Source organism: Lycorma delicatula, chromosome 4 (assembly GCF_047948215.1).
Source record: "Lycorma delicatula isolate Av1 chromosome 4, ASM4794821v1, whole genome shotgun sequence".
NCBI lineage: Eukaryota > Metazoa > Arthropoda > Insecta > Hemiptera > Fulgoridae > Lycorma > Lycorma delicatula.
Genome location: NC_134458.1, coordinates 185986783 through 186013830, shown reverse-complemented (window position 1 = coordinate 186013830; position 27048 = coordinate 185986783). Strand labels below are relative to the sequence as shown.

General features: G+C 30.1%; 1 protein-coding gene across 2 annotated transcripts in view; it reads left to right on the top strand.

The window, feature by feature from the left end:
- Positions 1–27048, top strand: part of LOC142324143 (uncharacterized) — a 616229-nt gene that overhangs the window by 427308 nt on the left and 161873 nt on the right. For both annotated transcript variants that reach the window (XM_075364836.1, XM_075364835.1), the window contains exon 4: positions 17548–17683. In XM_075364836.1, coding sequence (XP_075220951.1) covers positions 17548–17683 — 136 coding nt within the window. The remainder of the gene's footprint in view (positions 1–17547; positions 17684–27048) is intronic.

The window sequence follows — 27048 nt, the reverse complement described above, 5'->3', positions numbered from 1 at the left end:
TTTACTAAATATATCCTTCACTAGACAGATAGTGTTTAGTAAAGTTTCTTTTCGATATAAGCACCTCTTACGCTGGAAGTTTTCATAATAATATAGACATATATGAAAAATACAATTTTCTTTGCTTAACATATAGATCTAACTACTTTAATGTCCTATTTATATACTAAAAATGTATATAAATTTTAATTGTTAATAATGGAATAATATTTTCCAGATATTAAGATTATTTTATCTGATAATTTTTTTTTAAATTTAAAATAAAGTAATTTTTATTTAAAAGAATAATTTTGTTCATAATAAATATATTTATATATATTAAAATATGTTTTCATTTTTGTAACGATTAGAAATTCAAATTACGGTAAAAACAGTTTTTAAGTCTGGCTAGAAAGAAATTACTTTGCTTTCTTTATCTAAATTAAGACGCCTGAGGGATCAGGCGTGAGTTTGATCTCAGGTAAAAAAAAAATTAAACGAAACAAAAAAAAAACAAAACGGGAAAATAGAACTTGGTAATCGATTGCTCTAACAACTGCCTGGAGGAAGTTAAAAAATTTGTTGAAGGTTGAGTTGATTATTTTAAAGGGTAGTTTATTAAAAGTATAAGAATAAACTTAGTATTTGTTTTTTCTGCAGTATTTTTATTATTAAAAAATGAAAAATTATAAACAATCTTTTAATCTAATATTTCATATTTTTTGCTTAAAAGGTAATAATCATTATTTATTTTATATTTTAAAAATTTCTGAACTATTTTTATAAAATCTTATTTTTATTACGTTTTCCTTATTATCTTACGTTATTAACTTATTTCTTACGTTATTACTTTTGATATACATTGAAATAAAAACTTGACATCGTTTTACTAAAACTCTAGAGGATTAGTTTCAAAAATTTTATTTAACCTATTGTATTTAGTAATAGATATTTCACTAGCATAATTTATTACCGTTATCATTTTGAAATTCTATAAACGACCGTTAGCGTAGAGGACCAAATGAAAACAGTGATTTTCACTATAAATTTATATTATATTCTGGTAATTCTAAATCGATGATTTATATTTACTTGTGACGTAGTGAAGGTAGATAGACGCCAGCCGCTGATAGATGTGATAGTTGTTTACCACGGTGATACAAGATACATTGTAGTAGGCATAGTCTTACATAAGTACTCTTTCGCTCTTCGTGAAGCATATAAAGTTTATCTTTAGACTGATTTACACCGGAGCTTACGAAAGAGAAAATGAGCAAAAGAGCAACTGCTAAAGAAGCATTTGCTCGGGTAAAAACGATTTTCTAGCGCAAGAAGAACCATTTAGTTACGTTTGGTTCACATTCGTTGATTTTCCATTTGCTGTTGACTTTTTACGAATATTCTGAAGAAGTGATGTTTTCCCTCTTCACACGAAGCTCGCTTCAGTTTAAATGAGAAACAAGCATTCGTCATCAGCTATTTCTTCGGCAATCAGTTAACATTTTCCTTTTATTTGTTCCTATATGCCCACATGTCACTTTGGTCAGCCATTATCCTGTGCTCAGCGTAAGCCTTGCAGCCCAAATTATTTTGTATTCGTTTAATATTCCTGATATTTCGAAAAATTATAATCTGCTGTAATGGACATGACATGAGTCTGTAACGGAAGTGACAAGTGTAGTTGTCAAAAGTACCACATTTTTAACTCAAATGTTTTTTATTTGTGAACTCACAAATAAATCACAAGTTTTCATGTTATTTTAGTTGACTTTTTCATTACTTGATAAATAATAGATAAAATAACGTTTTAATGATGTTGTGCACTACTCAAATCCTTCAAAATTATAAAAAGAAGCTTGGGCCTACTTGGCAGATGTATTTCAATTAAAAATACATCCATTAATGACAGCTTAACTCTTAAAACACAATAAAATTTTTCCAAAATATTAAAACTTTACTCTTAAATTCATAAAGAACTTGATCACCATTAGTTTTAAGTTTAGGCTCTTTTAGAAGTTCAATAATGTTTGTTACAGTACAGAAACAAATGCTTCATCTTTATTTACTGATTTTAAATAAATAATCTTTTAAGTAAGAGAGTAGATTTAAGAGACTTTCAATTAAGATGCTTAAGAGAGCTTTAATAAAAACCGAAACTGAGTTTTATTTGAGTGACTCAAGTCCTCACTGACCATGACAAAGCTATGGACATTGTTTCTGTGCTATATAGAAGCAAAAATTGCAAGTTGACTATGGCTCTAATAAGCACTCTGGATTTCATTTTGATGTATTATGGAATTATTTTCTGCAAAATCAGTTTGCATAACAACTATATTAGGTGAAGATTCCAAAAAGGTTTTGTATTAATAAAAATAAATAAATTACACTTTTTTTATATGCCAATGAATTTTGAAGGAACACAATTGTGAATTAAGTACAACCATAATTTTTCATGCAAAATTTGAAATTTTGCACCAATTATAGCCTGTTATTGTCATTTTTCATTCTTTTCATCTAAACTTTCTGTCTAAATTTTTACTTTCAGGAAGGAGAGCTTATAAGTTGTAAACATAATTGATGAACATTTGTTTATCATACATGCTTTATTATCTATTTTACAAGAAACCATGTAAATCAAATTTTTGTGAGTCTTTGGAAAATAAGGTTGAGATTTTGCAGTAATCAATCTGAAACATAAAGTGGGCATGTTTTGTACATATACTAATAGTATGAAAAATTTCACTCAGATACAAAATATCCTTTGGTCGTAAATCATAAAACTTAGCTTTTGAAATTGTTTTATCAGGAATATCATTTTATCTTAAATTCTACTTAAGTCTCGTAACCCATGGTAATGGGTCAATACCCATGGGTATTGACCCATTACCATGTGATGTAGCAAAAACTAATTTCTTTGAGATTTTCTTTAAGATTTTTTAACTGATTTGACGTCATGCTTTCCTGGGGCTTGGCGGCTAATTTCATCTTTATTGTAAAATTTATCAGCTTTATTTATACATTCATCAGTTAATTGTCTTGAGCCGCAAGTTAGTTAATTTTTTCCTTGTTTCGAAAGATTCTTTTTAACATTCATTCCAAAAAAAGCTTTCTTCAACTAATCTTCCACATTATAGCCTTCTTTTTAAATGGTTTAGAAGGTAAAGGAGCTTTTTTAGTTTTTTCAATGCTTTCCAAAGGTACGCTTTCATGACTTTGGATTTTGTTCTTTATTTTCTTCCTGTACAATTGTTGCCTCTCTCTACCTTTTTGTCTGTTTTCTAATAACTTAGCTTTATTTTTTTTTTTTTTGCTTGATGATATCGCCACATAAGCTTGAAACTTGTGCGTGGGATATGGAAATGTAGCGTATGAATGCCATGCCTGACCGGGATTTGAAGCCAAGACCTCCGAATGAAAGGCCGAGACGCTACCTCTCGCGCCACTTTTCTTTGTTTTTTTTTATTTCTTTGTCTTTTGCTAAGTATTCTTGTCAGATTTAAGAATTCTTCTTTTTTGTCTACATTTTGCCATTCTATTGGTAGGAGCCATGGCCTAATATAAAGAATAAACACTCAGGTTAGTTATGCTTGAACTTCACTGAAAATCGCCTTTTACACATTGTCACATCCGTTACACTATATTGTCGATAAATGTTAAATTTCAGATATAAACAAAAATCAATTCTCAGAAGTAAAATATCATGACCTTACTTTTAACAAATTGCACGTTTATATTAATTGTAGGTTAAATGCCATTGAAACTTTTGAAATGTTTTTGTAACGGTCGTGACGTAACACTTCAATAAACAAAGTTAGAAAAAAATGATTGTACTTACTAAAATAAGTTGGTATCCAGCACAGATCTTTTTTCAAGTTCAAGTTTTATGCCCGTTACTGTTAAACTCTTCTTAAGCAATAAATGAATATTATACAGCTGATTTCTACAGGTGGTAGGCAGTTTTTCTAACACAAACTTCAATCAACAAAAGAAAGGGGATATTCCAAATATTTGACGACTTTACTTTTTTTATGGAAGATATGGATGTAAAACTGCATGGTTGAAGTGACAGGATAAATTATTTGGTTCTTTCAATATCAGATATACTTTACAAAAGAGTGGCTGAGTGGTATAATGAACACTTCATAAAATCTGACGGAACTTGCCTGGTTATATGAGCTCTCATAACTAGATGGTATATTTGCGTTTGAACCCGTCATTTTTAATGAATTCTGCTGTTATATCATCATTGGCTTTGCTATCCCTCCGATGCTTTAGTGCGTGTAAAAACTTTACTCTCAGTATGCGGTTTTCCTTTTCATCCCCCTCAACATCATCTTCACTTTCCAACATTTCTGCAAGATAATCCAGCTCATTCTGTAAAAGTTCATTCCTGTCTTACCCTTATAAATAATTAAATAGTTAATTCAGATAAAAACATTAATTAAATGTTATGTAGATCACTTTATTAGTAGTCTGAATCTACGAGTAATTTAATATACATTAAAAATTCTTTTAGCTTTTACGAGGAAGAATCAAGATAAACGATTAAGAACTATGATCAGAGCAGCATAACTAAAAATTAGAAAAAAAATTAAACAGACAAGTAACAATGCAATATAATAATTTAAAAATAATAGTTATATGAAATAATAGTGGTGCAATTACGAGTTAATAAATAAGATTGATGTCGAATAAAATACAAATTTTACCGGCGTTAATTTATAAATATTGTGGTAAGTTACGTTAAACATATGATGAAAATTACGGTTTATAAAATTAGTATTATTTAAAAACTTTATTGATTGTGATTATTTCTACTAAAATAAAATCTTTGAATTTTTTTTAATACTTTTATTTATAGTTGCATCAACTATTAAAGTCATTAGCGACTTTTGAGTGCAATGTAACTACATCGGTAAATTTGTAGTCTTAAACAAACTAAGGCCGACCATTCCTGAGGCGTTTGGTTAAACCACTTGGCTGAAACCCAACCACTAAAGAACATCGGTATCCGCGATCTAGTATTAAAATCCGAATAAAAGGGACTACCTTTATTAGGAACTGAACCTGAGAACTTCGACTTCGAAATCAGCTGATTTACAGTGACTAATTTACCCCTACACGAACTTGGTGGATTTCGTTAAATTTTATTTAAATTGGAGGAGTAAATTGGTCTAAAAAGTTCTTTTAGATTGTTACGTAATTTATTAACAATAAAAATAAAAGTGCGTTAGGTACTTTTAAGTAGGTCAAATATATAATACCTGAGGGTGGTCCCGGAGGTTAAAAAAAAAGTAGACCGAATATTATGCTTTTACCGAATTGTATACAAAAATTGATAATTTAATTTTTAATTTTTATTTTTAATCAATTTTGTTATTATAAACCAAAGGAAACGTAAATATCTTATTTTATTAAAGAAAATTACAATCATAGAAACAAACCCTATTCATGCAATACAATGACATATTAAGCCAGTTATTTTCTCGTTAGTCATATTTTTATATGAAAATACTATTGTATTTCAAAGGTAAATGAATTCTTTTAGAAATCTCAATCAAATCAAAGATATATATATATATATATAGAAATGTAATCTTTTTTGATTGTAATAATTTTGTAGACGTAAAAAACAATTCTTAATGATTGAGAAAAACTTAAGCGTATCAAATAAAAAATAAATTCGTTTTAATTTATATCTTCAAAAATAATTTCCTTATTAGATTCTTCAAAAGGACTAAAATTGCATTGGACTTTTTATTTCATTGTATTGTAATTCGTCTTTTTTTAATTTCAAAGGAAAAGGAATTATTGAACAGTAGATAAAGGAATAGCAGCGTACTATGGAGGCCTAATTAAGCCCCTTGAGAATTCATTTTCGCAAACAACTATCTGACAACTGAAATTGTATTACACTAATTACTAAAGAATTATATTTGAAATCAAAAGGAATTATTTGTCAGATTAAATGGTATTGAGCACGATATAAAATCAGGAGACAGAAGACTTAAAAAAAACTTATAAGAATAAAATTAAAACTGTCTAGTCTATCGGATTATATAAGATAGTGTTCTTATGAGATAACAATTGTTAATCATTATACTCGTATATTAACAAAATACATAACAAATATATATTAAATAATATACGTATATTATTAAATAGTGGTAATGTCAAAATTAGCAAAACACCCATCTTAAGAAATACGACTAATTGCAGTCAATATTAAGTACATTTTTAAACAAATTTATTTAAAAGAACACACATTTTTTGTTCATGTTTTTATAATTTTTTTAAATTTTACAACTTTTCTGTTCAAAATGTTTTAAATTTTAAAGAAAACTAGACTGAAAAGGAAGAATAATTTATTCACTCAGAATAAAAATCAAGATGATAAGGGTAAAAGATTGATAAATGCAACATCTGATGCAGTAAGAAATAAAACAAGGATAGAACCTTTTTTTAAATGTAAATTTAATTGCTTTTCATTACTTTTGTATACAGAAAATACCATTAGAGTTTACAAAACAAATATGAACATGATTTAACTATTCTTAATTAACTACAGGAAAAAAGTGTTAAGTTTTGCTAAATGTTATTGTTCTTTTGGCAGAAAAAAAACCTATTCTTTTGAAAAAAATTGATCGGAGAATACAATCAATGGATAGATGGATTCATTGTTAGAAAAAAATTCAGTTTGAAAATAAATAAGAGTAAAACAAAGGTAATGACCTATGACAGAAAGGAGGATAATGAAGAATTATATATTAAGAAAACTGTTTCCTGATATATCAAAAGTTATAGAATTTTGTAATTTGTGAAATAAGTTTATATAGGATCTATAAATTAAGGCACTGACACGAGCGATATAAGCTTTGACGTTTATGCAAAAAATATGTCTGGTGGTATCAAATACAGATTTAGGTATTAGATAGAAATTTTATAAAATTTCGGGGTGGAGTGTAGTAGTTTATAAGGCTACAATAATGTAATTATGTAGTAGTGAAAAATGGGTAAAAGGAAAAGTAGAAGTGAAAAGAACAGATTCCTTTAGAATGAGATGTTACAAGATGTTGAAAGAGGAGCAGGTTGATAAAATACAAAATAAAGAGGAGAGGAGAGAAATATGAGACAGAATTGCTTGTTAAGAGTTACTTGTTAAGCTGATTGGAAGATCATATATTAAAACAGACAAGTTAGTTAATTCGGTGACAGAGATACACGTATATCAGCTAAAAATAATGTTGAAGAAAACGGATTGAAATATTTCAAATAGATAGATATTCGGGGTTGCGATAAATATGTTAAAGATAAATATGTTGAAGTTAAAATATTAGCGTAAAACAGATAAGAAATGAGAATAGCATCAAACCAGTGAACTGACAATTGATTAAAAAAAAATGATTTGCCTTAATACTGTTATTTAAAATCTCTGTATATTCGTAATGCGTGTTAAATCAGCCCATCTGAATAGTGACTAAATAATAAATTATTTATTTATCATTTTGTGGTTATCTGCCCTTAGCAGGTTCCTAGATAATATTCTTCTCCAACCTCCTCTTTTCCCAGGTAAACTTTGAAGATCCCTGTGGCTCCGATCTGTTTTTAGTTGGTTTATTTTCCGGCCTCTCTTTTTTCCCTTCTAATAATCCTCCAGACACTTTTTTAATCTATTCTTCTCCTCTCATATATGTTTCAGCCGATTAGCTTTCCCATTTTGAATAATTATGATAATGCCTCTATACTTGGTAATTTTTTGGTTATTTCTTCATTCTTTAAATTTGCCCGTTTAGTTTAAGTTGTAAAATATAGATTATACCTACCTCTTTTTAATATTCAACTACACCAGCATAACCAACAGTAATATCAACAATTGTTTTGTTGATAATCTCAGTTTTGTAAACCGGGTGTATGAATAACTAACTACTAATGTGATATATTCAGGTATATTTATCGAGCAATATTTGTAAAGGAGTAACCGTGTAAATATTACGGTCATTCACTAAATAAAAAAAAAACCATATGCTTTTATATTTAATATCTGTTATGGTAGAAAGGGTAATCTGAATTACTTTAACGTACAATCAATATTCGATTATGTGATTATTAGTTGGAATGGAGTTTCTGTTAATGTTAAAATTAAATAATAAATACAAATCAGAAGCTATGCCAATCTGAAATTCATTAAAATAAAAAAATAAAATTGAAAAACTATATTACCCTTCTAAATTTGTTTAAAAAACTTAAAATCTAATCCTACATGGGTATTTCGATTGTTAAACAATCATCATCAGTAGAACACACTGAAAAGAATATACAAAAATAAAAATAAATAAAAAGAAAAAAGTAAAGATAATAAAAGCAAAAAATATTAATTATCAAATAGACAGTAAAAATAAAGCATTTTTAAACGGGATTTTAGAAAGCGCTTCGCTCTGAGTAAAAAAAAATCACATCTTTAACAGCATTGTTGCTACATCTAAAAAAAAAAACATGGCTTCTATCTTTGGAAACGTAAAGTAAAAAAAAAAAACCTTTCGATAGTGCGGGCATTTATAGATTGATTTATAAATTAATAATTGGAATTTAATTTACGTAGGCCAGATTAAGAAAAAGGTGAATCAGGAATTAAATAGCATTTGACTCATAATAAATATTAACACATGAAATCAGAGATGTCGCTTTCAAAAACGACTATATTGACTGGAAACCGATTATCAAATTATTTTATTACAAAGAATAATTTAAAAATATATATGTAATAAAAAAGAACCGGATAGTTCAGAAATTATTAAGTTCACAATTATCATTATTAATTATTACACTATCACAATGTATCAATTCTGAAGCAGAAACTTCGTTGTTAAATAATGATAGGGGACCGTTATTCAGTAGTCTTTGGAGTTTAAATTTGTTAAAAACCCTTTTGTGAATATTTACACTAACTACCCGATCTATAAAACTTTCATGCAGTAAATCGTGATGGGTAGTCTAGTTGGAGGTTTAAATGGTTAAAGGTATTTTTAAACTAAATTTACACTTTTTATTAGCCGTACCCAGAATGACAAAATTTGTTTTCCCTTTTTTGTACTAAAATCCTGGCTAAAGATTTTTATGTTATAGTGTACCGTAAATACTGTTTATTCACCAGCCAATTTTATTTCTTCTGTAATTTTTAATTTCATTCACTTACTATATATGTTTTAAATGTATGCATATTCTTTTCCGTAGGATCTACTGACGATGATTGTAAACCATTTGTGGAGCGTAATCTCGTTCTATAATTTAAAATAATAATATAAACAAAGTAAAAAGATAATTAGGGGTATTCGTTATTAAAAGTAAAACACGTTTAATGGCAGTAATCAGAATAAAAAAAAGTCATCCATTAAAAGTAATTAAACTGTTTAAAAAAAAAAGAGTTAATTAAATCTAGTATTTTATATGTTTTATAAAAAAAATCAATTTGAATAAAATATGTCACTCATACAAGGAAAACAAGAAGTATACCATCGGATTGATAATTGAGCAAAGAAGAAAACCAAAGGGCAAAGGGAATCTTGGTCACTTTGCAACTAATTTTTTTAAAACTTTTATCCGGTTGAGTTAAGGGTAAATTTTTATAAATATAAATTTAAAGTTAAATTTTAAGAGTTTCTTGTGATTATATTTCAGCAATTTTTGAAAATATCTCCTACATCTTAATGATTACAAGATATTTTGGCTTCCCATTGTTTGCAGCATCTATGTATGAAATATATATATATATATATATATATATATATATATATATATATAAACTATAACTTAGGTGGTCACGTGAATGAATGGCTGAGAGAAATGTTTATGTGGGGAAGAAATTTCTTTCGAAAGACATTGAGAGGAAATATTCCACTCTCTTAATACTGCAATATTTTAGATTACTTCCTTTTCTTTTTCAGTTTAGAAATGATAAGATTTTCAATATTTTTACTTTCTTCTTTATAAAAAATGTTTCCTACTTTACCATTTGAAAGCAATTTTTTTTAATTTACCAGGCTTTGTACTTCTTATTAATTTTTATTTTATGAATAGTTTCACTTTTTGAAAAGATAAGAGTTAATATGAATGACTAGTTACTAAAATTACAAAGTAAAGTTTCTTGAGTAGTTAACAACATCCTATATTAATAATATTACCTCATTTATTAAAGTGATTTATTTCGTAGTATGAGACTTATGACAAGTTATGTAACTGTTAGTTTCTTAACTGACCCCTGTTTTATTAAATGACATAATTTTTACGTACAATGAGGATTTGTGAGAGAAATATTTAACTAAACCAAATTAAAAAAATAATTACTGAAAAAATTTTTTAGGATTAGTTAAAAAATATTAATTACCGTTCCTTATATCGTCAATAAAAAAGACAACAAAAATGGAAAGAGGGATGAAAAAAGAGAGAGAATAAACCAGCACGAACGAATGAAGACTTCCTGTTCTACCTTAAACTATCGGTGAAAAAATGACATCCCTGAATACTTTTATCTTGCGATGGTTAGAAGTCTCGTGAATTAAAAAATACTTTTACCTCAACCTTTTCGCATTTCGTTTGTTTTTGTGTATACTTGTCAGCCAATTATAAACGTAGGTCAAACGCTTTTCTAAATTTTGTAAAAGTTTCCATCGAGTTTTCTTGGCTGTTAGACTGAAAGAAATATAAGTAACAATTTTAAAAAATCCTGTTTCAAAACAGTTGCTATTTTTGCTAACAGACTGTTGCTATTTTTCTTAGATAGGGGAACGTAGAACTGTAATGGAAGACTATAAACAAACCACGAACAAGAGCTCTTTTACCATTCTTGACGTGACTTACTAATAAAGTCTTTACTTTTTTCTGTTTAGCCTCCGGAATCACCGTTAGGTATTAATTCAGAGAATGAATGTGGATCATATGTAAATTGATTGCATAAGTAAATTAAGTGAATTGAATGTAAATAAAGTGTAGTCTTATACAGTCTCAGGTCGACCATTCCTCAGATGTGTGGTTAATTGAAAACCCAACCACCAAAGATCGGTATCCACGATCTAGTATTCAAATCCGGATAAAAGTAACTTCCTCTACTAGAATTTGAACCTTAGAACGCTCGACTTCGAAATCAGCTGACTTACGATGACAAGTTCACCACTAGATCAACCCAAAAGTCTGGCGTCAACTATAATTCCCAGTGTCTCCCAGCGGCTACGCGTTAGATACTCAACTCTTCTAGATTTTACATCATTATTAAACTAATCTTTGTTTCTAAGAATGCCTTCATATGTTGAAAGCACTGTGCACTTCTTAATTTATACATATAATATGTCTGTAACCGTTTTGCGGCTGCAATACTAAACTTACATTAACCAAACTTTACAGGGCACATAATCACACCTTCACAGGATCGTTTTAAAACAAAAGTTTAAAAGTTACAACTAAAAAAAAAAGGTAAAAATGCCCCATTTTTCACCATTTGGCTACATCGATATATATATATACATATATATTAAATTTCCTCCTATATGTTGTCATCGCCTAGCGTTCACATTACGTAACATGTAAAATCAAATTATAAAGGGTCAATGTTCAGGGCTACGAGATGTATATAAATCGAAATAACTTTTAATTAATTTGATTTTATTCATGGCTAAATAAATTAAAATAATTTACGCTTAGAAATTACATAAAATAATCTGTAAATTAATTGACAACTGACTACTTCTAGCGGGAGCCGTGTGCAGCCGCCCGGCGCAACACCATTCATCCATTGCAATCTGAAGCCACCGAAATTTTGCAATGGCACTTGACTATATATCAAAAGTGTATCAAGAAATATCGTAGAAGCAACATTTATTACTGGAAAAGATATAGGAGATATTTTCATAGCAAGGATTCCAATAATTTCAATCAGTCTTCGATTTCACTTTAAACGTTTGCAATTCCCTTTAGAAATATCATACGCAATGGTTATCAACAAATAACGAGGGCAATCTGTAAACACTGCTGTATTACTGTTGGAAAATAGTTGTTTTGGTCACGGTCAATTATGTTTTGGTCACGGCGTGCTTAAGAGTTGGTTAACAAGAAATTTATTCATTCATGCTGAGAATCGCCAGACAAATAACATAGTTTACAAACTACCTAATTAACTAATGATATAATAATCATTTTACTTTTTTCTACTTCGATGTACTCGTATTTTAATTTATTCTAATATGTTTTATTTGATTTTATTATATTGTGCTTTACTTTATTTTTATGGTTCGGCGACATTATCCAACATCCACGCGGTGGTAACATAAGTCAAAATATGTTTTAATTAAATTGATTATATTCATTGCTAATGGATAGAATATCAATAAAAAAAAACTTACAGAAATTATGGTTTAAATTTTTGATTCAATATGTAAATCATTTACTCCACGAAAAGATTACAGTCGATTTTAACCAAAAAGATTTTCCCCTTTCCCTCCCCGAAGGGCTAGTAAACTATAAAATATTTAATCTTAAGTGTCTGATAACTTATTTTTATCATTTTCACTTGTGAAACCTTATTAATATTTAACAAAAATTAATAAAAGAGATATTCAGAAAACAAACAAGATGATTAAAGATCGTACCAAACTTACAGTTTTCATTTAATGACATCCAATTTTCCTAGAATCATGATATTCCAAGACTGTCATTTTTTACATTGGTTAACCTCCACAATCCACAATCCCTTTTGACGTTAATTTGAATCTTCACTTCTTTTATTCGCTTTCGTAGTAAATTGCTTTTTAAATTCATCACAAAATTAACGATATCATTTGTTCTAAATCTCAATTAAATTCTAGATTAAACAATTTTTATGCGTATTTTTACATGTATTGTAATTGCGGGTAGCTTGTAATGTTGGCTGGCTTTAAATTTCAGGAACTGTTCAACCTGTGAACATGAAATTTGGTACGGTAGCTTGAGATTTAAATAATTTATTTTAGTAAGTTTTTTGAACAAAAGAAATCTCTCTCGCAGTAAGTGAAGGACGGATTTCTGGTTTCAGTTAACCTTGAAAAAGTACCCAAAAACCCAGTTTTTTGCGTCTAACTCCAGTTCCTGTGAATTGATTCGCTTGAATATCACTAGAGCACTATTCCTAGTAAGTTTACTTTACCCCACATAGTTTTGTCAAAATCTGTTGAAATTTGCATCCGGTCGATCGGACGAAAAAATCTTATCCATACATAAGTATATAAATATTGAAGAATCATGTTCAGGGGGCTCCAAAACATAAAAAAGTTGGTCCTCCCACTCGCCCCGACACATAAAATCTGATTAAGCGCAGTAGCGATCTCTACAAATTCTTTGAAAACCCGCTACAAAATACTAATTGAAAAATTATTGTATATCAAGGAGATAAAAATGATACTAAACACTGAACAATTCTTTTTAATAAATCATTTTTGTAAATATATAATACATCCACCATTATAAATCTTATTTTAGGCTGTTTTATGATTTTTAATTATTTCAAACTAACTTAAATGTTTTTTATATATGTATTGTTTTTCTATGTTGTTTATATGAATTTTTTGTATGTGTTTTTGTGCGAGTATTTTTATTTTTTATGGGCCGATATTAGCTCGGAAACAATTTTAAAATGTAGAAGTAATTGACCTCTTAAACCTACAACCTGTTATTTTATCAGTTAAAATACAATCATGAAAGTTCCGCTTACCAACAATTATAAAATGTTTAAATATATTCTAGCGCTTTCGGATCTTCATACATCTTCAGGAATATCCATATAATTAAGTATAAATATTTTTCAATTATTCACTTAAAATAGTATAAAACAGAATAAATTAAATAGAATAAAATAAACCAAAATTTTATATATACATAATTAATTGTCATAAGTTACTGTACTTTTATGTAGTACATTAATAACAAAAAGCATTTACAAACTTAAGACAGCAATAAGACTGAACAAAATTAATTTCATTCCTAAATCCAGTGCTTAATACAAACACACAGTTGTGTTTTCAGCTATATGTTTTTTTTTTTGTTGGGTAGGGAGAAAGGCAGACTAAATTTCCACACCACTCAGTTGATGACAGGACATGGGTCGTTCGGGAAATACCTTAATAGAATCGGGAAACGGCAGGCGTCAAGGTGTCCGTACTGTCAGGAAGAAGATGACGCGGAACACACCGTATTCAACTGCTATAGATGGGAGGGTCTCAGACATGAAATAAGGCATAATAACCTGAGACCTGACATCCTGGTTAGCTGGCTAATGCAATCCAATAACAACTGGGATTGGTTTTCCAATTTTGCGAGCACCGTCCTCAAATCTAAAGAGGAGAGGCATCACAGACGATAGGCGTGAAGATAGGGCAGGGAGGACAGTCCCACCCCGTAGGGCCCGTATGCTTAGGTATGCGGGTTCCGGTAATAGGATGGGAACTCCTTGGGTTGCTTGAAAGGGATAAAGAAAAGACCGAGTCCCGGCCGGCGGTGTCGGTTCCTGGGGGCGCTTCGGTGCTTGCTGGGGCTTGCGCCGCCGGTTTGAGGCAGGCATAAAAGAGTAAAGACCGAGAGCCGGTTCTCTGCGTGTGGAGGGAGGGACGGCATAGCTGGACCTTCCCTTACGTGCGGAGGATTAGAGGCGGGCAGCAATAAGAAAAGATCCGGAACCGGGGGGGCTGATCTACCGTGCCGGACGTACAGCCGGTGGGTGGGGAGGCCCCCTTAGAGTCACAAGGACACATCCCTGGGCCGTGTATACTTGAGTGGATGTCCGGCCCAGGGATGTAGGAGAAAAAAAGAAGCTATTTGTTTTGACCTGAACAGATATGATTAATCTTGTCCATGAAGGCTCACTCTTCAGTATTAGATATGATGTCTTAATATGTGACTATGATAGGATTTAATTCTTTGTTTAGTATTATTTTTAAATAACTTACAAATTATGTTAACAAAGTTAAACGATAAAAGATGAGCTAACAAAATGCAATATAGAAGCCTAAAATGCTTCGTAACTATACGTCGAAAAATGAAAAATATCCTTTAATTAAAAATTAAACATTTTTCAAAAATGATGGGTGATAGAAAGATTCTGTGTTCATATTCGTTTTCAGCATCAAAAACCAGATTAAAATCGTGTATCGCATTTTAGGAAACAAAAATTATGTTTATCAGTGTTATTTATAATCAGCAACTTAAAAGAGGATACAAAAATTAAGAAATGGACTCTTTAGGTGATAATATTAAATTTACTTTAAACCGGGAGAATAACAGTAATATTATTATATGGATATAAAAATTAATAAATATTTTAATAAAAAAATTTGACATAGACACATACAGCAAACCAACTAAACAAGATCCTATAGTTCACTTTAATTCTTTTCATCCTTGATATCAAAAAATAGCAACTTTACTTCTTCATTTACAGAGCAATAAAATATTTAAAACATGATAGTATAAAACTAAATAAGGAATTAAATAACATTAAATAAATTGCCGTAACAAATGGATATAGTGCAAATTTAGTAAATAAATTATACGACAAACTAAAAAATAAAATATATGTAAAAGATAAAATAAAACTAATAAATAATATTAATGAAAAAGAATATGTGAAAATTGAATATAATGTAAATTATAGAAAATTTAATAAAATATTTAAATCATTTGAATTAAAAACAGCATATATAACTAACTAATAACGAAATAATAAAGATCCTTCTCTCTCTCTCTCTTTTTCCTGTTTAGCCTCCGGTAACAACCGTTTAGTTAATACTTCAGAGGATGATATGTATGAGTGTAAATGAAGTGTAAGTCTTGTACATTTTCTCAGTTCGACTATTCCTGAGATGTGTGGTTAATTGAAAGCCAACCAGCAAAGAACACCGGTATCCATGATCTAGTATTCAAATCCGTGTAAAAATAACTGGCTTTACTAGGACTTGAACACTGGAACTCTCGGCTTCCAAATCAGCTGATTTGGGAAGACGCTTTCACCACTAGACCAACCCGGTGGGTTAATAAAGATCCTTCTAAAACAATAAAACATAACGAATATAACTTAGACAAACAAGGAGTATAGTTTAAAATGCGAAAACTGTAATCTAAAATGTATTGGTATGACTAATAGATCATTTTCAGTTATAATCAAAGAACATATTAACTGCATAAATAAAGAAAATAAAGACCGTTCTAACTTCGCGAGATTATCTTGGAATTATAATACAAACTATTTTATTGATGTATTAGAATACACTAATAACTTTTATAAAACTAATATTTTAAAGAATTTTTACATTTACTTAAACAATAACAAATTGATGAACGAACAAATTAATTCGAAAACGAAATTTTATTTAAACAAATTATAAACAATAATTAATGATTATTAGGTTGGCCAAACTGATTTCATTTCAAATTACAATAACAATTGAGATTCTTTTACTGTCAGGACATGTTTTTACTGTAACGTACAACTTACTATACTTTTAATACAATAACAATCAATTGTTATGTACGTATAAAATTTTGGTTTATTCTATTTCATTTATTCTGCTTTATACTATTTTAAGTGGATAGTTGTAAAATTTTAATACTTAATTATATGGATATTCCTGAGGATGGATGAAGATCCGAAAGCGCTAGAATATATTTAAACATCTTATAATTGTTGGTAAGTTGAACTTTTATTATTTATAAATTATATATAAAATACCAACGGTACCATGTTACGAAAATTTAACCTAAATTTTATCAGTTTTTTAGATTTAAATGTTTCCCAAAAGACGGTAGGATCATAATTTAAAAAAGTCAAATAACCTAAAATACTGTCACTGAAAAGGGGTTAACGACGTTTTATTGTGATTTAAGACAGATGACTTTATTTTAGATACCTAAGCTCAAATTAGAGGTACTTAAGATTAAATTTGAACTAATAACATTTTATTACGTAATAAATATTACTGTTAACAAATTATTCTAGAATATTTTTCCTATAACATAAAAATAATAAATAAGAAAATAAGCAAGATTGTCAGATATAATAATAATTTTCAACTTTTTATCACTAGGGATAGGATAACATTTAAAAATTTTGGATAGTTAATCAAAAACGTTGTCGGTTTATTCTTTTATAATCTATCACATTTCATAATCTTCAACTAGGTTTTTCGTTTTTGTCGTTGTTTTGTTATTATGTAATAAGTTTGATACAATATTGGAAAATGTAGAGAAGAAAAGATTCAAAAGGCCTTGGTAAAGAGTATTTAAATGATAGAATTTTTTTTCATTATTAAAAATAAGTGTGACCAAAACTTTTTTCTGTCTATCAAATTAATAATATATAATAATGTAGAGTATCTCATAAGATTTCCATAAATAGGAAAAATAAACAATTTTTAATAAAAACTATTTTTAATTATTTTTATGTATTTATTATTATTATTTATTTTTATGTATTCTATGTATGGAAACTCATGGAACACTTTATAGGTCAACATGATTTACAACATATTTTTTGATTACGGTTTTTTTTCCTTTTAGATGAGCAAATCTGGAGCAGACAAAGTAGTTTTAATGGGAGTTAGCACTGAATTGGCTGGTAAATATCGTTGTGAGGTATCAGCGGATGCACCTAATTTTCATACCCAAGTTGTATCAGCACATATGCAAGTAGTTGGTAAGTAGTACTCTTATCTGTTTTTATTGATTTTACCTCTTTTTCAATACAGATGAACAATATTATCCGGTCTTTACTATTTTTTAAGCTCGTTTACAACTTATACACTGATTTAAATCAAAGTAAAAAAAAAAAAAAACAACTGTACGTTTTATGTTAGGAAAGTTTAAATATTTTGTACGCTATAAGCCATTCTCAGATTTTATCTGAAGATATGTGGTTTCAATATGGAAATTTATTTAAGTAGTCGGTTTTTTTTTGTTTCAATATGCGTTAAATTTTAATGTTTTAAAAATATATTTCGTGTAACCCCAAAAGTTGATTATGTTTAAAATCAACAATAATCATGTTAATTATGTTTGTATGCTACGTAGTGCGCGAGAGTTTTATATCCTTTTTATTGTGAAAAGTCTAAAGAAAAATGTGCCGGTTTATCCTATATAAATAAATGTATATATTATACATATATATAAATGTATAATATTATACGAAAATTTATAAATATATATACTAAATATAATATTATAAATATTTATAAATTTATATACGAAAATAAATTCTGCTTCTAAACCCACAAATACCTTCATCAACAGTTAGATTTCTATAAGGAGAGAATGAATTGGGAAAAGCAACAAGTAAATGATCTAAATAAGGTCGAATTTCTTGAAGTGGATCATGGTCAGGTTGATTTCGTGGTATGTAAAGGCTGTTGTCATTTATATGTAAATTTGATAAAATAGCTTTGAATCTATCTCTAGACATAACAGAGTCTGGAAACGGAGTAGAAATAAAACTATTAGTAGCCCAGTAATCTCTAATTTTGGGTGTTTTAACTTAACACATGTGAAGAATAATTGAAAAAAATAAGTAAATTTCATGCATTTTCACAGCAGTCCATTTGCTCTATACACTATTTATTTTTAGTTTATTGGTTATACGCAGTTTATAACAGATAGTTTTCATATTTATTTGTCTGTTTGATAAATTTTGCAATATTTTTTGTAAAATATATAGAAAATACAACTGGGGCGTAGAAGTTTCATCTAAAGGTACAGTAACTCCACATATCTCTTCAAAATTAGGTAAAGTAGGTAAATCATCATCAAATCACCAGCCTAAATCTGTATCTGACAATATCGTTTTTTTCTTAGCACTAGCATTCCTTTTCTTCCGCTTATTAGTAGGCCGAGCAGTTATAGGAGAAGTAATTATTTGTGGTTGGAGGACAGTGGAAGGGCCAGGTTGAGAATAATGTCAGCCCTAACCTCCATTTCATTTTCAATATCAGATGAAATAATCAGGTTGATATTGAAGTCGGGTCTCTACCTTCATAATCATAATTTTTAGAACCTGAATAAAAATAAAACTCACCTATTTCTTCGGGTTGAGTTTCTAAACTTTTATTTTGTTGATTTCCTTCACTATCACACCCGAAAATATCGGAATCAGACACATTCCGTAAAACATCGTCAGAACGATTTATTTTTTGTTTATCCGGTAAATTACACATATTTACAACAAAAATACACTCTACACACACAATATAAAATATTAAAATAAAAATAAAAGAACAGAAAAGAAACCTGAACACAAATCAAAGCACGTAAACAGCGCCAAGTAACTTTACATTTTATAACCTAAAGCGCTCTTGAACACTAGGTGTTGTTTTTAACTAAAACATCCACTAGATTGCATTGAAATACATTCTGAATCATTATAATGAACTACTGAAAGAGTCTTAAGAGGCCTAACAACGAGTATAAGCCCATCGCTGTTTACTACGCATTTAAATATAGCAACCCGACACATACTCGGGCTCTGGCCTTACGAACGAAATAACCTGTCGGCGAATACTCGGGCTTAGGCCTGAAACTGTTAATAAAAAAAATGTTACGCGCGGATAAACATAAAAAAATCTACGGCTCGATTACATAACCTCCTTTTTTGAAGTTGGTTAAAATATAAAATTTGTCAGTTTACGAAATGCTAATAGCTGAAAAGTCGGTTAAACATGAAACTTTTAGTTTTTAAAATAAAATATATAATTTAATTAAATTCAAAAACTGCGATAAAAATAATGTAAAATTTATATATATATATAAAATATTTATATTATTATTATAATATATTTGGTTTATAATTAACCTAGTTTTATAAATAAATAACTAAAGTTTTCAATACATTTTATTTTCAAAAAATAAATAAAGAAAGAAGTCTAAAACGAAATTTAATTATAAATTAAAATAAGTAAAGAAATAAAAAAATTTAAGTTTATAAGAATAAAAAAAAAATACTTAAATTATCATTAAGATTTTTAAAGTGCCTGAAAGTGACTAAAATTGAGATTTTAATAAGGTGAAGTTTCGTAATAATAAAAATCCTTTTTAAAGGAAAGCTTTTGTCATTTAAATTTCAAAATAGATACTCAGAAAAGAAGCACTACCTTGTATTTATTCATTTTTTATAAGGCTACAAGTATTCTTAAAGATTTAAATGAACAAGTTTTCTGTTTCATTTTATTTAAATTTTTAATAGTTTCGTAATATATATATTATTTTTATGTACTGTGATAATTAATTGTAAAGTTTTCTTTAGAATTAAAACTTTTTTTTGTTACGAATTGTTTTTTTTTTTTTTTTTTAATATTTAACAATCTAAATTTGATGAGCTTTATTTTCCTAATTATTGCTGTATTTAGATCGTATAACTATAAAATGACTATACCAATAAACATGAAAAGGATCAAATGAATTTGTTCGAACACAAATTGACACTGAGCAGAAAGAAATATGGAATAAAAAACAATGAATCAAACGTACACCATTAATTTTTATAACAAGAAAAGTAATGACATTTAGAAGTTGTCATGACAACTTTTCTATTCATCAAAATTTACCGTATTTAATATTCTTAGTTTAATATCAAGTAAAATTATTAAAAACAAAATTTTAAAATATAGCATTGTAAAATAATTATAACAAATAAATAAATATATGTGAAAAGTAGTTAAAAATTTCAGTTTAATAAAATATAATCTTCTTGTAATAGTTGTGTAAAAAATATTAACAAAAAAATTAAAATAGATTTTAAAATCATTCAATAAAAAAAAATCAAAAACAATAATTATAGAATCTTCCGTCTTTCTGAATGCTTTAGGCAAATGACCAGGCCCCCTGGCACTCGACAATTTGTAGGAAAGACGTCCTTACCTTTCGATCTCAGACGACTTCGACAGGAACTAGGCCTGTCTGTTTCCGAGGATTCTCGGAAAGATAATAGGAAACGCACATCTCCTTGGCTGCTCACATCTCTAAAGATCGAATATTTACCGTCTGAAATATGTAAACGGGACCAACATTACCGATCTGCTTGGGATAATTTAGCGAGATGATTAAAAAGTGCAAGGGTTACACACACACATCTATACAGACGGCTCTGTCACGGGCGACGAATGTGGCTGTTCAATAATACTCCCTAATGATGAAATAATATATAAACTTAGTTCCTACTCCTTTGTGATCTTTTACGAGGCCTATGCAATTTAGTCTGCCTTGAGAGTTATTGAGGCCTGTAGTGACGACAGCTTCCTGATAATATTTGACTCTGAAAGTGTAATAGAGAGCATGACTACAGACGATCTGAATCCATCATTCAAATTATCTGTGACACCCTCCCTTGGAAGGGTAAACCAGACAGTGGTATTCGTATGGGTTCCAGGCCATTGCAGCATCCTCAAAAACGAACTGATGAGGCTATCTAGAAAGCGGCAACAAATGTCCTTCGATTAGAATTAACGAGTGAGAGTGACACAGAAGACAGTCCGTGTCAAAATACGAACTCAATAAAATAAGTTCCTGAGTTCTCCCAAGGCCTTTTACATGGCATCCGGGAGAACGTCTTCAAGAAACCTTTTATCCCCAAACAACAGAAGTCTTCCTAACTCGGCTGAGGATTGGACACACAAAGCTAACCCACGCCAATTTATTTGGCACTCCTCAGCAGAACTTTGAGGCGTGCAACGTAAAGTGGTCCGTAAACCACTTACTCATTGATTACCCAATGTTCGGGTCTATTCGTCGACAATTATACCTGGGTATGAACAAACGATGGAAAAAAGATAAATAAAAATAATTAAACATAATGACAGAAATGTTTTGTAAAAAACAAGTTTAATAAAAAAGCAGCAAAATTAGTAATGCACAAAAGAAGCAAAGGAAAAACATATTTGGTTTTTATACTGATTTTATAAAACTAATAAAAATAAAAACAGTGACACCAACATAAAGATACCAGTAAAAACTGTAATTATAATTTTTTAACCTCCAAATTTTTTATGTTGATACCAAATTCCTGGGTAAGTTGTTGTTCTTTTATTTTGTACCAACTTCTAAAATAATTGCAATTAACACAAAAACATTTTAATAACATTTTTCTAATTTTTAATTACGTTTTTGATGACTCATTTTATTTTTAAATAAGTTAATTATTATATTATTTTTATTAAAAATTTGCTTGTGCTTATAAAAACTCTACTTGTGTGAAAAATTAGTCAAATACATGAAACATAAATGAGATAAACCTTCGTGTTGTTAAAAGTAACAAAACCGAATGCATAGAAGCATTATTGTGTAACAAAGGAAATGCCAACTTTTGTTTAAATTAAAACAAATATTTTTAACATTATTTTGAGCGTAACTTGTTTTCAAATTGATTTCAATAACTATTAAGCGTATTTCTTTATTTTTATGTAATTTTTAACGTTAAATTTTTGAACATTTTATATGCGTTTGAAATTCAAATATTCAAAAACCTAACTTTTAATCCTAATTGCTTTACATTTCAATTAGTTCAACAATTCTAAAAAAATTAATTAAGCGTTTATTTTAAGATTTTTTTTAAGGTCGGATATAAATAAAACATCAAGGCTATTGTTTAGATATACAGAAGATCTTTTATAGAATGACTGATCTAAATCGATGAATTCCGGTATTTAATGACCAACTTCTTTGAGTTATATCACCTACCAAACCATTGTTGTTGACAACCCTTTGTCCATAGTGAATCTATATTCTATATAATCTTTAAAAAAGGATGGAGAGTTTAGCCTTCTCCAAGAAGATTGATCACCTTTTTGTAGGTAGAATCTGAACAGCCTGACGACATAAAGAACTACGCTGTACAATACGTCTCTTCCTCATTCAAACTCGTTTTAAAATTAACTGCTCAAAAAGTAATAGGTACTTTGAACAAGTAGCAATCACTTTTTGTAGTAAACAATAAAAATTGCTTATAAATACTACTATAAATATGTAGCTTTATAAATAGTGCATGATACCAGTGTTTTAAGTGCTTTTGCAAGCTATTTTAATACTTTATAAAACTTATCTTCCATTTTATATCTCTATATAAATTTTGATTTTTATATTTTTCTTTGAAAACAAACAACACTTTTTTAAGGTTCTTTTTCTGTTTCTCATAAAAATAGTTATAAAACTTCAAAGAATTTAAGATATATCGCAATTATGATATAATATACTTTGATATTGGAGGGACAGGTAGATGGGAAAAATTGAGCAGACAGGTAACGTTTGGAATATGTAAAATAAATTGTTAGGGATGTAGTATGTAGAGGATATACCAAAATGAAACGACTGGCACTAGATAGGGATTCTTGGAGATATAAATTGGAGGAAATATAAAGACTAACATAAAACAATTGTTGTTTTAGATAGGCATTCTTCCAGCTGAACCACCGGTACAGCACGAAACTATTGATTTAACATTAACTAACCAACACTTAAGTATTATAATAAAAACAATTCGTATATTTCAATTGTAGATTTTAGCATATACAGTAAAATGTTTCAGCTTTATCTAAAATTTTTAAAACATTCTAAAATCATTAAAGACCACCCATTATAACTTTTGATACCTTCACTCTTTTACGCATTAGATTTACTTTTAACTACATTTCTACATTTTTTTTTACTTTCCCGGCTATAGCGATATATGCTGCTAAGCAATAACGGGATATTACAAAATCGGTAAAAAAATATTGATTTTTTTGAAGTATTATGCCTTTTATTTTAAGTATATTACGAAAACGTATTTAACAAAAAAATAAAAAATAAACTTAAGTATATTGTAAATAATCTGAGAAAAAATATTTTATTTTCTCCATGTGTAAAAAATATATTTTGTCAGATGAACGTTTGTGCGTACTTAAGTATGTATCCCCTGAATCCCCTGAGACCGATGGTACCTCCCGGGGTCGCGCGATGCTTAACTGCCGGTCTGACCCTTTGAGTGGTGGGTCGGTGAGAGAGGAGGTTTAGTCGATAGGGCGCAGGCACACATACGCATTCTTAATAACGTCTTGCGGAACTTGTTAGCGAGTCCGACACTCAGTACGTAAATGGTATTCCTCCGACTCACGGAGGGAAAAGGAAAGAAAAAAGGAAGTATACCTGTATTTGATCTTATAACTCTGGACTCCGTTAACCAGTTTTCTCCAAAGTTGTTAGATTGCAACTACCTTCGGAGGGGAAAGAATGTACTAAATGTTTGAAAAAGAGGTGGGGTTGTTTTAGCCGTAATAAAATTTTAAATCTTTACAGGAACACTTTAGCAAAAAAGTTTTCTTATATTAGCTGAAGTTTTTTTTATTAAGAAATCTGTGTTCTTAATAAAAAAAACAAACATTTTCATTTAATATTCACCACACTCCCCAAAAAAATTATTTTATATTATTTTTAAAAAAAATTAGCTATATATTGCTTCAGAAAAGGAGTTAATGAAAGTTTTTTTGCATCTATATTTTCTACATCTATACGCCTTAAAATTACTGAAAAAAGGTTTTTTCCTATCCCATCAAAAAATATTATCTTTGTGTTTTTAAACAAGTTTTAAAAATTAATTTTTTTAAATTTATTATCACCACTGATTGATTATTTTTTTAAAATTAATTTTACCCCAATTCTTTCCCTTGAAGCCCTTGAAGTAGCACCAGAATGAAAAAAATATTTTACAATTTAAAATCTTTAATACTGAAAATGTATTTTGAAAATTAATTGCGGTAAAAAAAAAGTAAAAAAAATATATATTCTTAAACCAGTGGTTCACAAACCTTTCCAAGTCGCGGCGCCCGTTTTCAATTAAAATTTTTCCATGACGCCTACCCTTTTTTTTTTTTTTTCCCTACTCTCCCCGACCGGATATCCAATTAAGTATACTCAGTCGGGGAGAGTGTCCTTTTACTCTCAAAGGAGGCGTCCCCCACCCGCCGGCTATACGTCCGGCACGGCAGGTTGGCCTCCCCGGTCTCGGATCTTTTGTTTTACATTGCCTGCTTCTAATCCCCCGCTTGGAGCCAAGGTCCGGCTATGCCGTCCCCCAGCGCCTCAGCAGGGAACCGGGACTCGGTCTTTACGCATTTGGCCTCTAATCGACAGCGCCGAGCCCACAAAGAGCCTAGGCTCCCGCAGGGACGACCCCGCCGACCGGGACTTGGTCTTTTACTTTAACCCAAACTCAAACTCCCCTGGAGTTCACCCCCTTCTCAGGTACCCGCACACCAAGGCGTACGGGCCCTCCATGGAGTGACTGTCCGCCCTACCCTACTGTTTATACTCCCATTCTTCTGTCTTCATCATCTTTGGCCCGCAGGACCTCCCCGGCGAACCTGCGGAACCATTCCCAGTTCTCATTGTTGTACCCCAACCAGTTTATGAGACCAGTTTATAAGACCATTAATTACTATTTGACCTCTGTTAACGGCCCATCTTGGACATATGAACAACTTATGTTCGGCATCGTCGTTCTCTGGACAATAGATGCACTGCGGGGTGGCTCTCTTCCCGATCCTATACAGATACTGACCGAAAGAGCCGTGCCCCGACAGTAACTGTGTCATGTAAAAATTGACATCTCCGAGTCTATTGTTATTCCAGGTTTTAATATTAGGGATTAGACGTCTGGTCCATTCTCCCACTCTGGACCCTGCCCACTCTTCTTGCCATTCTTGTTCTATAATCCCTTCCATCTCTTCTTTCGACATACTGCTGTGTCTGAGGGTTCTGGCTTTTATCTGAAGGTCTACGGGTAGGACCCCGGTCAGTACGCACAGCGCGTAATACGATACCGTACAGTAACTAGCAGCTACACGCAGCAATGCCAGTCTATGGACACTTCTCAACTTCTTTTTATTTCGCTGTATGTTCATTGCCGCCCCCCATATGGGAGCCGCATACAGTACCGCCGAAGTGATAGCCGCGGTTATCAATCTTCAAATAACCATTTTAGGTGTGCCGTGGTTTTGAAATAATCCTCTTAATCCCTTTACAGCAGGAGTAACTCTCCCACAAATCATATCAATATGCTTGCTGAACCTTAAACTTTTGTCCAGAAGTACCCCCAAGTATTTTGTTTCTTTTACTTCATCAATTCTCTGTCCTCTGATATTTAGATTCACACTTCTTAATGGTCTTCTACCCGAGAGGACCAGGCAACAGGATTTATTAGGAGCTATTTCTAATTTGTTATCCTCCATCCATTCATCTATTGTTCTAAGCGCTTGGTTTGCCTTGTTCTCCAGTTCATTAATATCTCTGTCTTCTACTAATATTGCGATATCATCCGCGTATCCTACTATCGATACCCCTTCGGGGTAGTTCAGCCTGAAGATTTTATCATAGAAAACATTCCATAAGGTTGGGCCAAGGATAGATCCCTGCGGCACCCCTCCGAATACCTGAAATATCGCTTTCCTTTCTAGGGTTTGACCTGTATGAACCTATTTTGCAGATATTGATGTATCTGATTTACTAAGTATTTACTTATTTGCATGGCTTGAAGCGCCTCAATGATGGCTGTCCAGAGGACCGTACCAAATGCGTTTCTAACATCAGGCATTATGATCATGGGGATTTTTCTAGTCCTCCATGTACCACTTCTGCAATTTAATGCCCAGTTTTTTACCTTCTCATGACGCCCTACCCTAAGTGAAAGTATGATGACTCATAAGTAAGAGATAAAAATAAATAAAACTCGTGTATCTTTTTTATTTTTTTTTACTTTATTAACATTAAATTAATAATTATAAATGTCTTGGTTCAATTAATTATGAAGCTTTTACAATATTTCATGGGGCCCCTATGAAGAGGCCGCGGCTCCCCGGGGCGCCGCGGCGCACAGTTTGTGGGAATCATTGTCTTAAACAATAAAGTCACTAATATAACTTAATTCCCCTCCCCTGATAGGGCAGATCCCACATTTTGTAAAAAAAATTAAAAAAAAAATTGCTATATTTTATAGAAAATTTTCTAAAATTTTAATTTATAAAAATCAGTTTTAGTGAATTTTTAATC